This window comes from Phoca vitulina, unplaced genomic scaffold, assembly GCF_004348235.1.
Source record: "Phoca vitulina isolate PV1807 unplaced genomic scaffold, GSC_HSeal_1.0 scaffold26, whole genome shotgun sequence".
In the NCBI taxonomy this organism is placed as follows: domain Eukaryota; kingdom Metazoa; phylum Chordata; class Mammalia; order Carnivora; family Phocidae; genus Phoca; species Phoca vitulina.
Window position 1 is genome coordinate 17,985,382 of NW_022589729.1, and position 14,864 is coordinate 18,000,245.

General features: G+C 34.9%; 1 protein-coding gene across 1 annotated transcript in view; it reads left to right on the top strand.

The window, feature by feature from the left end:
* Window positions 1–14,864, top strand: part of CFH (complement factor H) — a 92,541-nt gene that overhangs the window by 36,002 nt on the left and 41,675 nt on the right. Inside the window, exons 10-12 of the mRNA XM_032422071.1 lie at window positions 8,195–8,377; window positions 10,013–10,210; window positions 10,618–10,776. Of these exons, the coding sequence (XP_032277962.1) occupies window positions 8,195–8,377; window positions 10,013–10,210; window positions 10,618–10,776 (540 nt within the window). The remainder of the gene's footprint in view (window positions 1–8,194; window positions 8,378–10,012; window positions 10,211–10,617; window positions 10,777–14,864) is intronic.

The following is a 14,864-nucleotide window of genomic DNA, read 5'->3' on the forward strand; positions in this document are numbered from 1 at the left end:
GTATCCAAAATATATAAAGAACTTATAAAACTCAACACTCAAAAACCAAAGTATCCAGTTTAAAAATGGGCAGAAGACATGAACAGACATTTCTCCAAAGAAGACAGACAGATGGCCCACAGACATAAGAAAAGATACTCATTATCACTTATCATCAGGGAAATGCAAATCAAAACTACAGTGCGATATCACCTCACACCTGTCAGAATGGCTAAAATCAACAACACAGGAAACAACAGGCGTTGACAAGGATGTGGAGAAAGGAGAACCCTCTTGCACTGTTGGTGGGAATGCAAACTGGTGCAACCACTCTGGAGAATAGTATGGAGGTTCCTCAAAAAGTTAAAAATAGAATTTCTGTATGACCCATCAATCACACTACTGGGTATTTACTCAAAGAACAAAAACACTAATTCAAAGGGATCCATGCACCCCTATGTTTATAGAAGCATTATATAGAATAGCCAAGATATGGAAGCAGTCTGTCTATTGATTGACAAATGGATAAAGAAGAGGTGGTATATGTATAAAATGGAATATTACTCAGCCATAAAAAAGAATGAAATCTTACTATTTGTAACAACATGGGTGAAGCTAGAGAGTATAATGTTAAGTGAAATAAGTCAGAGAAAGACAAATACCATATGATCTCACTCATATGTGGAATTTAAGAAACAAAACAAATGAGTAAAGGGGGGAAAGTGAGAGAGAGAGATACAAACCAAAAACAAAAAACAAGAAGCAAAAAATGACTCTAACTCTAAAGAACAATGTGATAGTTATCAGAGGGGAGAAAGGTGGCAGGGGGCAAAGGGGTTGGGTGAAATAGGTGATGGGGATTAAGGATTGCACTTGTCATGATGAGTATGTTAACCAACTGGTATTAAAATAAAAACTTAAATGCACACATACATACATACATTCAATCTAAGAAAAAAATAGTGACACCAGCAAGATGGCAGAATACAAGTTTCTATTCTTCCTGTCAAAGAACACCAATTTTGACAATCACCCACAGACAAGAGCATCTTTCTGGGAGTCTGGGAATCTAGCAGAAGTTTCAGCACACCATTAGAGCAAAAAGATCCAACAGTGGGTGCATTGAAGTGGGTGAGAGGAACAGTTTCAATTATCTGAGTCACTCCTTCCACAAAGTGGCACAGTTCAGTGCCAAGAGAGACCCATTCAGCCTGCAACTTCTCCACTGGGGGAAAGAGTGTGTGACTTAGCATCTGGCTTCCTCAGCTGTGTGGGTCTCTGACCAAAAGGCCCATTTCTTTCTCACCACATCCAGAATTCTGAGGTGATCTTCATGGCTGAAGGGATTGAGGAAAGCTTGGAGCACAGCAATCAGGGCTCAATTCATCAAGGGACAAAGATCCTATTAACCACTTTGCAGACTACATCAGGGAGTACCCTGATGTACCCGCTAACCACTGGGGATGACTTGCCTGCAGATCCTCCTCACCTAATGGCACCCCCAACATTCCGCACACCTGCTATCCATTGGCCAGCTCCTTGTGTATGCCCCAAAGGTGGTGAATGCAGCAATTTCTAGATGGCTAGTGAGCATACCTAGAAAGCCAAACTGACTCCATAGGAATGGTAGAAAGCACATACCTGAGCATTCAGCATTGTGTCCAGCAAACAGGAAGCTGTCAGGACCCTGACTATCTTTGCAGGATTGAAAGAAGGCACACAATCTAAGAATTCCATCCCAAGTGGTAGCAAAACATAGGGAGCAGATATATCCATTAAAAAGTTCTTTTAAAAAGCCTCAAAATCCCTAACAGGTGTGACAGAAAGTATTTCTCTCCCAAAGCAGTCAGAAAAGACTAGAGGAAGTGAGAGCTTCTTCAAAGGCGAAGGCAGCAATGCAAGACTTTAAGGGACATGAGAAATCAAGGAAACATGACACCACCGAAAGAACACAATATTATTCCAGTAACTTACCCCCAAATAATGAAGAACTATGATTTTCCTGATAAAGAATTCAAACAGTAGTTTTAAGGAAGCTCCGTGAGCTATAAGAAAACACAGAAAGAGAATTCAAAGAAATCAGGAAAACAATGAGATAGAAATCATAAAAGGAACCAAACAGAAATTCTGGAACTGAAGAATACAATGGATGAAACGAAAAATACAACAAAGAGCATCAACAGCAGATTTATGAAACAGAAGAAAGAATCTGTGAAGTAGAGAGGTCATTTGAAATTTTCTAGTCAGAGGAGAACAAAGGATAAGACTTAAGGAGTAGAGAGAGCCCATATGAATTATAGGCTATCAGAGGAAACATTTTAGGCATTGTGTAAGTCCCAAAAGGAGAAGAGATGGAGAAAGGGGCAGAAAGTTACTTAAAGAAATAATGGCTGAGAATTTATCAAACTAGGAAGAAATATGGACTATCAAAATCAAGAAGCTCATAAGTCCCCAAACAGATTCAACCCAAAGAAATCTTCTCTAAGACATCTTACAATAAAACTAGCTAAAACCAAAGACAAAGAGAGAATTTTGAAAACAGCAAGAGAGAAAAAAAATGCCTCACATACAAAAGCAGTTCTATGAGAGATGTTTATAGTGATAAATGCCTACACTAAGAAAAAGAAATGATTTCAAATATACAACCAACTTTATACATCAAAAAAACTAGAAAAAGAAGAATAAACTAAGCCTAAAATTAGCAGAAGCAAGGAAATAACAGAAATCAGAGAAGAAATATGTGAAATAAAGACCCAAAAAAAATCAACAAAATTAATACCTACCTTTTTGGAAAGATAAACAAAATTGACAAACCTAATGCTTACAAACTAAGAAAAAAGAGAAGATAAAATAAACAAAATGAGAAATGAAAGTGGAGACTTTCGACTGATGCCACAGAAATACAAATGTTCATAAGAGACAAGCATAAACAATTACACACCAACAAATTGGATAACCTAGAAGAAATGGATAAATTCCTAGAAATATAAAACTTGCCAAAACAAAATCATTAAGAACTAGAAAATCTGAACAAATCAATAACAAGCAACAGGACTGAATCATTAATTTAAAATATCTCTACAAAGAAAAGCCTGGGACCAGAAGTTTTCATTGTAATTTAAAGAAGAATTAATACCAATTCTTCTCAAACCATTCCAAAAATTTGAGGGCAGGGGACACTTCCAATACCACTTTACAAGATCAGCATGATTAGATCAAAGCTAGACAAGGACACTACAAGAAAAAAAAATTTATAGGCCAGTATCACTGATAAATGATAGATCAGAAATGCTTAACAAAATATTAGCAAACTGAATTCAACAGCATATTAAAAGATTCATACACCATAATGAAGTTGGGTTTATCCATGGGCCTCAAGGATGGTTCAACAGATGCAAATCAGTAATGTGATAAACTCCATTAGCAATACAAAGGTTAAAAATCATATAATCATCCCAATAGATAGAGAAAAAGCATTTGACACAATTCACAATCCATTTATGATAAAAACTCTCAACAGTTAGGTGTTGAAGAAATATACCTCAACATAATAAAGGCCATAAATAAGAAGCCTATAACTAACATCATATATAATTGTGAAAAGCTTTCAGCTTTTCCTCAAGGTCAGGAAAAAGACAAGGATACACACTTTCACCACTGTTGAACAAAAGGAAATAAAAGGTACCCAAATGAAGAAGTAAAATTATCTCTGTTTGTAGATGACATATATAGAGAAAACCCTAAGACTCCACACACACACACACACACACACACACACACACACACACAAACCTGTTAGAATTAATAAATGAAGTCAGTAAAGTTGCAGGATACAATATCAATACACAAAAATCTGTTGTGTAATGAATAATGAACTATCAGAAAGAGAAATTTAAAAAACAATACCATTTACAATAGCATCAAAAATAATAAGATACCTAGGAATAAATCTATCTAAGGAGATGAAAGGCTTGTATCCTAAAAACAGTAAGACAATGATAAAATAAATTGAAGAAGATATAAATAAATGGAAAGATAATGTATATACATGGATTGGAAGAATTAATATTGTTAAAATGTGCATACTACCCAAAGTGATCAATAGATACAATTCCTGTCAAGATAGCACTGGTATTTTTCACAGAAGTAGAATAAACAATGCTAAAATTTACATGGAACCACAAAGACTCCCAAAGAGCCAAAGCAATCTTGAGAAAGAAGAGCAAAGCTGAAGGCATCATGCTTTCTGATTTCAAACTATATTATAAAGTGATTAAAATGAAAATAATATCATATTGGCAGATCAATGGAATAAAATTGGGAGCCAGAAATAAAGTCACACATATATCCTTAATTAAAATTAGATAATGGTGCCAAGTATACACATGAAGAAAGTAGCGTCTTCAGCACAAGCAAAAAAAATGAAACCACAATATTAAACCACTGATGAAAATTAACTCTAGATGACTTAAATATGACTTTAAACTCTAGAAGTCCTAGAAGATACATAGGAAAATATCTTCTTGACATTGGTCTTGGCGATGATATTTTTTGGATATGACATCAAAACACAGACAGCAAAAGCTGAAGTAAACAAAACTATATCAAATGAAAAAGCTTCTACTCAACAAATCAACAAAATGAAAAGGCAACCTATGGAATGGGAGAAAATATTTGCAAACCATAGATCTGATGCACTATAAGTTGTGATATATATCACAACTTATACAACTCAATAGCAAAAAAAATCCAATCCAATTAAAAATGGGCAAAGATCTGAATAGACATTTTTCTGAAGAATACATGCAAATGGCCAATTGGTACTCAAAATCACTAATCATCAGGCATATGCAAATCAAAACCACAATGAACTATCACCTCATACCTGTTAAAATGGCCTTTATCAAAAAGACAAGAGATAACAAGTGTTGGTGAGAATGTGGAAAAAGGAAACTCTTGTATGCTTAGGGTGGGAATGTAATTTGTTATAGGCATATGGAAAACAATATGCAAGTTCCTCAAAAATTTAATAGAACTACCATATTATACAGCAATCCCATTTCTGGGTATATATCTGAAGGAAATGAAATCAGTATCTTGAAGAAATATCTGCACCCTCCTGTTCATTGTAGCTTTATTCCCAATAACCAACATATAGAAACAACCTAAGTGTCCATTAATGGATAAGGAAGATGTGAGATTATATCTATATATAATGGAATATTATCCAACCATGAGAAAAAAGAAAATCTTGCTATTTACAACATTGTCGAACCTAGAGGACATTATGTTAAACATAATAAGCCAGAGTTAGACAAACACTTCATGATTAAACTTGTATATAAAGTCAAAAAAGAAAAAAAGAAAAGGTCAAATTCATAGAAGCAGAGAGTAGAATGGTAATTATCAGGGGCTTGCAGATGGGGGGAATGAGGAGATGCTGGTCCAAGGCTGTAAGATGAATAATTCTGAAGATCTAATGTACAGCATGATGAGTGCAGTTAGTAATAATGTATTGTATAGCTCAAGTTTGCGGAGAGAGTAGATCGTAAGCATTCCAGCTACAAAAAAAAAGTATGTGAGGTGATTAATGCGATTTTGAAAATCATTTCCAAATGTGTATGTGTACCAAGTCATCTCATTGTACACTTTATATATACAATTTTATCAATTATACTTCAATAAAGTAGGAAGGAAAACCTATAATAGACATACAAAAGATGAGATAAAAATCAAAATAAGTAACTGTAAAACATAATCAAATAGCAAAGAAAGTCATCAAAAGTGGAAGAGATTGAAAAACAATTGCAAAACAGAAGACAATTAGCCAAATGTGAATAGTGAGTGTTCACCTATCAATAATCCCTTTAAATGTAGATGGATTAAGCCTATTAAAAGGAATACAGTACCTGAATAGGTAAAAAACAAGAACTCACTTTAGGTTTAAAGACACAATAGGCTAAAAGTGAAGGAATGGAAAAAGATACTCCATGTGAATGGCAACCAAAGAATGTTGGAGTGGCTATACTTCTATCAGAAAAAGAAATGGACTTTATGTCTAAAACTGTCTCTGGAGACAAAGAAGGTCATTATATAATAATAAAAGAGTCAATTCAACAGGAAGATGTAGCAATTTTCAACATACGTGGATCCAACATTGGAACTCCTAAATATATAAAGCAAATATTGACAGATCTAAAGAGGAGAAATTGACAGCAATACAATAATATTAGGAGACTTCATTACCCCACTTTGAATAATGGATAGAACACCCAGACAGAAATTCAGGAAAGAAGCTCTAGATTTGAACAACAATATAAACAAAATGGACCTAATAGATATATACAGAATTTTCCACCCAACAGTGTACATTCTCCTCGACTGCACATGAAAGATTCTATACAGTATCTTTCTCAACCACAATGGAGTAAAACTAGAAATCAGTAACAGCAAAAAGAATGGGAAAATTCACAAATACATGGAAAGAAAACAGCACACTCTCAAACAATTGGGTCAAAGAAGAAAGCGCAAGAGAATTTTTAAAAATATCTTGAGACAAATGAAAACAAAAACACAATGTAACAAAATTTATAGAAGCTGCAAAAGCAGTGGGAAGAGGGAAGTTTTCAGTGACAAATGCCTACATTAAAATAGAAGATCTTATATAAACAACCTAACTTTTTACCTCAAGGAACTAGAAAAACAGACCAAGCCCGAAGTTAGAAGGGAGGAAATAATAAAGATTAGAACAGAAATAAATCAAATAGAGAATAATAAAACATCCTATTCCACCATCTCACTAACAACAGTCTATTTTTCAAGTTTATGCCCATGTTGGGTTTTCTTTTTCTAATTTCTTAAAGCAAAACAGTGAGGTGATATATAGTCTATTCTTTCTTTTTTTTTTTTAAGGTTTTATTTATTTATTTGACAGAGAGAGACATGGCGAGAGCAGGAACACAAGCAGGGAGAATGAGAGAGGGAGAAGCAGGCTTCCTGTGGAGCAGGGAGCCCGATGCAGGGCTCGATCCCAGGACCCCGGGATCATGACCTGAGCTAAAGGCAGACACTTAACGACTGAGCCACCCAGGCGCCCGTATTCTTTTCTATTATATCTATATAATGGTAAAATTTCCCTCTCAGCACTACTTTAGTATCATCTCACAAAATTTTATTTAAAATGTTTTTTATCATTTAATTCAAAAGACTTAATATCTTTTTATTTATTTATTTTTTTATTTTTTAAGTAAGCTCCATACCCAGTGTGGAGCCCAACACCAGGCTTGAACTCGCAGCCCTGAGATCGAGACCTGAGCTGAGAACAAAAGTCAGATGCTCAACCGACTGAGCCACCCAGGCGCTGCTTTAATGTCTTTTTTTTCTTTTAAAGATTATATACTTTAATTCCATATCCTGAGTGTTTAATACTCCAAGTATCCCATGTGCAGTCTACTAGGTGCCCCAAGTGAAGGAATAAAATTACCAATTATGAAAAAATATATATTTCATGTTTTCTCCTTTGATTTCTTCTTTATCCATGGGCTAGTCAATAAATAAAGCTGAATTTTGTGAAGAGACCTGGTAACTGACAGAGTCTTCTTTATTGTTTCAAGTTAAGTTATACATAATTTGAGGATCATCATTTTGGTCTTAGAAGATAAATGAATGTAATGTGTTGATCTGTGTCAGATCCATCGAACTCCATGTATCCATATGGTTTTAAACACCCAGTTATGATGACAGACATGTCAAATTCTCAGAGCTGTGGTAGCTATGGTAGCAAACTCTCTGAGATCATCACCTGATCTGAGATAACCCAATTAGTTAACTGAATGCTGGGGTTGCTAAAGAGATCCTGAGTACACAATATTTAAAACAAGTGCCTGGAAAGGATCCATTGCCAGTATCGTTCTGGCATGCTGTAGGATTCCAGATCCATTAGACAAAGAAATTTCTAATAATTTCCAAGAAGGGATTCTGAGCATTCTAAATTTTGCTTCTTCATTCCAAAAAAAAAATTTTAATGAACTATCCTGACTTAATATCTTTGGAAACTCATAGCTTATTTTCTCTGTCACAAGAATTTGGGTGACTTGGATTTTCTGGATTTTCATTTATAAATGACTCCTTATTTTTTATATTGTTATATTATTTGAGTCTTTATAAAAATGCTTATTTACACGCTTATCTTTTCCTTATACTGTCTCCCTTTCAGAAAGATGTTTAAAATCAGATATAACAATCGAAAATGGATTTTTTTCTGAATATGAATTTGCATATCCCTTAAATAAAGAAACACAATATCAGTGTAAACCAGGATATGTAACACCAGATGGTAAAACTTCGGGATCAATTACATGTCTGCAAAGTGGATGGTCACCTCAACCCTCATGTATTAGTGAGTAATTTTATGTTCATATTCATTTTCCTCATGATCGTTGTGCAAAAGTTTATTTTAACTTAAATCTTTTCTGGGGGGAGGGGCTGAGGTGGTTCCCATTTGAAAAGATAAATGAAAAAATATATAATTTTTTTTACTCTTAAGATTAATCACTTGTAGGGTGGAATATCAGTCTATCTTTCAGTTCAAGTTTTCTTCCACTTTAAAACATCCTGTGATTTAATTAATTAATTAAATAAAATAAAACATTTTGTGATTTGGAAACTAGATAGGGAGACTTATGTGTATTCTCCTATAAACTCATTTATTTTTGGCTGACATCTTTGTGCCTATGTACCTGTTTTTTAGGTGATTAAACTTTTATGTCAGTCTTTTTTCCTAGACATAAAAGTTATGTTTTTAAGTCAAGATCTGGGTCCATAGCGCATAATTTTAATTTAACCTGTAGAATTTACATGTTTGATAATCCAGGGTAGGTCCACTTCTAAAAAATCCTCTGCCTTAGGAAATCTTCATAAACATCTAATTAATGAAGACAGAAATGCTTCTAGGCGGTACCAAATGCAGCTGTGTTGAAAGATTTCCCTGTCCCTAGGTATTTATGAAGATTTTCTAAGAACAGTTTGCTCAGTTTATCTTATACTCCAAAGCTACACACTGATATTTTGAACTGATATTTAGCATCACTTTAAGTAAAGTGAATATTTGAATATCCATTTCTACCGTTTTCACTTCCTTATTTTTTCCAATTTCCATGCTTACTATGGGCACCAGCCACAGGAAAAAAATGATAAAAGTTGTTCCCATATCGAACTCATTTTATACTAAATTGTAATCAGTTATCCATTAAAACACTCTTATTATAGAAGAGAACATGTCTGTCTCTTTTTTCACTAGTTAGTTTTGTTTTCTTTTTTAAAGCTTTAAGGTAGCTGGCTACATAACACAGTATAACATTTGAGATGAATTATTTAAACCTTTATTAACATCATTCTAGTATAGTGTTAGCAAAAATTGAGACTTTTAACACTTTACTTCCTTATAACAAATTATAAACAATAGAGTTATCTCTGTGTTCAATCTTGGTAAGTTGAAAAGAATACACAGCCATTAGGAATATATTTGGGTAAAAAAATCAGGATATGAGCTTTAGAAATTATTATGTTGTAGATTTTTATAGAATGTTTAAAACTTTACTTGCATTGTTGGAAACTAATCTTATTCAACTAATCTGGCCCATTTGTCACACTGCTAATGAGTATGTCATCTTAATTCACAAAATGCTATCCAGCTTTGCTAGAAAAAGTATGATACATCTGTAATGGCCTATTTGATTACAAGCACGGGATAAACACATAAGTATAATTGATTGAAAAAAGTGTTCTTAGAATAAATTTTTCACAGTATTTAAGTGATAAGAGAAACGCTGTGTAGAAACATATTTTTTCATTTTGAGTAACTTTTTCTAGACAATGATTTATCATTGGTATTCTTAGATTCTTTTAATATGATACATAATTTATTAGTACATACTAATTGATAAAGCTTTTTTTACCTCCTTGGGATGAGACTTAATTACATTGTCCATTAAATAATATTAGAAGTGAAACCTTCGATTGTATTATGCGTTAGAATCTTGTGACGTGCCAGTATTGGAGAATGCCAGAATCAAAAGCCATGGCACGTGGTTTAAACTCAATGACAAGTTGGACTATGAATGCCATGATGGATTTGAAAGCAGAGATGGGCGCACAGGTTCCATAGTGTGTGATAACGATGGTTGGTCTCCTAAACCAATATGTTATGGTAAGTGCCGTTTTATCAGGTATTCTTTTTTTCAGGATTGACAAAATTAATAAAATGTGTTTAAAATATTCCATTTTGAACAAATTTGCATTATTTAAAGTCATTTTTAAGAAATAATGACTAAAATCAGGTGTCTCTTGATTTAATGTAAACTGGGAGAACAGGGTGTTTTAAAGCCCAAAGACAATACTCTATCTATCTAATGTACACAGTACATTAATGTTTCCTATGGGCCATATACATGATAGATTTGTAAATAAAGTGTAATTGTGCTTGTTACTCTAAATGCAGGCTTTCATATTATTTAAAACGGGGTTCTTTTAGTGTATGGTGTAAGAAAACCAAAATTAACGTTTCTTACAATTTCCTCAGCTATTTTGCTCCTGAGTTTCTGCTTTTACACCTTCTACCTTGAGTGTTAATTTCTTCAGATCCCAAAAGCTCTTTCTTTTCTGACTCTGACAAGTTCTGTGGACTATTATTACATGAATCTCTTTCATGTTTGGGAATCCACTATTTTCCAGGAAAAGGAGTAGGACTTGAATCTGTGGGAAACTTGAGTGGATTTAGCATTCCACGCCAAGGGAACAGTATGTGCAAAACTTTGACAACAAAACAATATTTGAGAAATATCAGGGTGAGCGGATTCTACTCAAGATGTGGGAGAATTTTGGGCGCCTGGGTGGCTCAGTTGGTTAAGCAACTGCCTTCGGCTCAGGTCATGATTCTGGAGTCCCGGGATCGAGTCCCACATCAGGCTCCCCACTCAGCGGGGGGTCTTTCTCCCTCTGACCCTCCCCCCTCTCATGCTCTCTGTCTCCCATTCTCTCTCAGATAAATAAATAAATAAAATCTTTAAAAAAAAAAAAGATGTGGGAGAATTTCATGAACTGATGCTGGATAAGAGGCAAAGAAAGGATTATTCAGGTTTTTTCAAGGCGTGTCAGCATTTAGATTAATTTTATGATTGATAAAAAGACATAAAGAAGTCTTAAGGAAAGAAAGAATATAACTATCTAGATTTTTTGAAAAGTTTTTTTTTTCATATGTTGTGCTTGTGGTGGAGAAGAGAAGATTCAGGAGCTTATGCAGGGTGAGTAAGTGTGGGGATTGGGATAGGGTGATGGCTGACGAGATGCAAAGCAGAACAGATTAGAGATCTAGTTTGTTGGTAGAAAACATAGCTGATGTTTACTAAATATTGGATGCAAGAGAGAGTAATAATCAAGGGATTCACATGCTTGTTTTAAATTTTTTTTCATAAGCAAGCAGGTAAATGGCAATGCCTTTTTGTAAGGTGGTGCTGACAGAAGAAAGAGCACTTTGGGAGGAACATCACAACTTTTGACTTGAGCACATTATGGTTGAGTTGCCCATGGACAATCAAAATTGGATATGTAAACTACAGAGTTAAATATATATATCAGAGATATATATTTGGAATTATCACCCAATAAATGATGATATCAAATTGGTTAAGAATACAGAATAGAAAGAGAAGGGAGCTCAAGATTGAGCCCTGAAACATTCCAATGTTGAGGTGTCCGGCAGAAGAGAAATAGGTGGCAAAGTAGATAGAAAAAAGGAGGACCCAGACAACAGGGAGAAGAAAACATTTTGGAATGACTTCTCATAGTGTGGAGAGAAGAAAATGATTAAAGAATAAGGAAGTATAAGTGAATCCTGTGGAGTCAGCCTGGTCAATTCTATCATTTATAAAATTCCAATTCCATCATTTACTAAATTCCAATTCCATCATTGATAAAACATGTATCTTAGGGCAACAACCAAGCTTATTTGAAGCTTTGTTCACTCTTCCTCATCTGCAAAATGTTTTAATAATTACAAATGCTCTAATATGTCAAAGGATTTGTTTTTTGTTTTAGTATGATTCTAATATTTAAATTCCAGTTTTTAATTTTATAAATTTATTAGCAAGATAGGAGGGTTCCAAATAAGAAAAATGCATTTTTTATAATATTTAGGAATGTCACAAATATCACAAACTTGGCAAATTTGAAGGGATAATTTTACATATTCCTAATTTGAATCAGAATAATCAATAATTTATTAATAGAAGGTATAAATTATAGGTTCAATAAGAATAGATAGTTGTATATTATATAAATATTCAGGACATCTAGAATAAGCCTAGTTATGTGGCCTTGAACATATTTCTTTATTTTGTTTCATGTTTCAGTTTATGATTCAGTTTGATTTCTTTACTAATATAATTAATATGATATACTACGAATTAAGCAATTTTAATAGTTACTTTAAACATTAGAAATGCCTTGTGTGTGTTCTGGTTCTCCATATATTTACATTAAACAAAAATACCAATTCTTATTTGAGTGCAATTTTAAAATTGTAGCATCACTTTTTATTGTTATGTTAATTGCCATACATTACATCATTAGTTTTTGATGTAGTGTTCCATGATTCATTTTTTGTGCATAACACCCAGTGCTCCATGCAGAACGTGCCCTCTTTAATACCATCACCGGGCTAACCCATCCTCCCACCCCCCTCCCCTCTAGAACCCTCAGTTTGTTTTTCAGAGTCCATCGTCTCTCATGGTTCTTCTCGCCCTCCGATTCCCCCCCTTCATTCTTGTCCTCCTGGTATCTTCTTTTTTGTTTTTTTCTTAATATATATTGCATTATTTGTTTCAGAGGTACAGATCTGTGATCCAACAGTCTTGCACAATTCACAGCGCTCACCATAGCACATACCCTCCCCAGTGTCTATCACCCAGCCACCCCATCCCTCCCACCCCACTGCCAACTCCAGCAACCCTCAGTTTGTTTCCTGAGATTAAGAATTCCTCATATCATTGAGGTCATATGATACATGTCTTTCCCTGATTGACTTATTTCACTCAGCAGAACACCCTCCAGTTCCATCCATGTTGTTGCAAATGGCAAGATCTCATTCCTTTTGATGGCTGCATAATATTCCATTGTATATATATACCACATCTTTATCCATTCATCTGTCGATGGACATCTTGGCTCTTTCCATAGTTTGGCTATTGTGGACATTGCTGCTATAAACATCGGGGTGCACGTACCCCTTCAGATCCCTACATTTGTATCTTTGGGGTAAATACCCAGTAGTGCAATTGCTGGATCGTGTGGTAGCTCTATTTTCAACTTTTTGAGGAACCCACATACTGTTTTCCAGAGTGGCTGCACCAGCTTGCATTCCCACCAAAAGTGTAGGACGGTTCCCCTTTCTCCGCAACCCGTCAACATCTGTCGTTTCCTGACTTGTTAATTTTAGCCATTCTGACTGGTGTGAGGTGGTATCTGATTGAGGTTTTGATTTGGATTCCCTGATGCCAAGCGATCTTTCTTTGGAAAAATGTCTGTTCATGTCTTCTGCCCATTTCTTGATTGGATTCTTTGTTCTTTGGGTGTTGAGTTTGATAAGTTCTTTATAGATTTTGGATACTAGCCCTGTATCTGATATGTCATTTGCAAATATCTTCTCCCATTCTGTCAGTTGTCTTTTGGTTTTGTTGACTGTTTCTTTTGCTGTGCAAAAGCTTTTTATCTTGATGAAGTCCCAATAGTTCATTTTTGCCCTTGCTTCCCTTGCCTTTGGCCATGTTTCTAGGAAGAAGTTGCTGCGGCTGAGGTCGAAGAGGTTGCTGCCTGTGTTCTCCGTTAGGATTTTGATGGACTCCTGTCTCATATTTAGGTCTTTCAACCATTTGGAGTCTATTTTTGTGTGTGGTGTAAGGAAATGGTCCAGTTTCATTCTTCTGCATGTGGCTGTCAACTTTCCCAACACCGTTTGTTGAAGAGACTGTCTTTTTTCCAGTGGACATTCTTTCCTGCTTTGTCAAAGATTCGTTGACCATAGAGTTGAGGGTCCATTTCTGGGCTCTCTATTCTGTTCCATTGATCTATGTGTCTGTTTTTGTGCCAGTACCATACAGTCTTGATGATGACAGCTTTGTAATAGAGCTGGAAGTCCAGAATTGTGATGCCGCCAGCTTTGCTTTTCTTTTTCAACATTCCTCTGGCTATTTGGGGTCTTTCCTGGTTCCATACAAATTTTAGGATTATTTGTTCCATTTCTTTGAAAAAAGTGAATGATATTTTGATGGGGATTGCATTGAATGTGTAGATTGCTCTAGGTAGCATTGACATCTTCACAATATTTGTTCTTCCAATCCATGAGCATGGAACGTTTTTCCATTTCTTTGTGTCTTCCTCAATTTCTTTCATGAGTATTTTATAGTTTTCTGAGTATAGATCCTTTGCCTCTTTGCTTAGATTTATTCCTAGGTATCTTATGGTTTTGGGTGCAATTGTAAATGGGATCGAATCCTTAATTTCTCTTTCTTCTGTCTTGCTGTTGGTGTATAGGAAGGCCACTGATTTCTGTGCATTGATTTTATATCCTGCCACTTTACTGAATTCCTGTATGAGTTCTAGCAATTTGGGGTGGAGTCTTTTGGGTTTTCCACATAAAGTATCATATCATCTGCAAACAGTGAGAGTTTGACTTCTTCTTTGCCAATTTGGTTGCCTTTTATTTCTTTTTGTTGTCTGATTGCTGTGGCTAGGACTTCTAATACTATGTTGAATAGCAGTGGTGATAGTGGACATCCCTGCCACATTCCTGACCTTAGGGGGAAAGCTCTGTTTTTCCCCATTGAGAATGA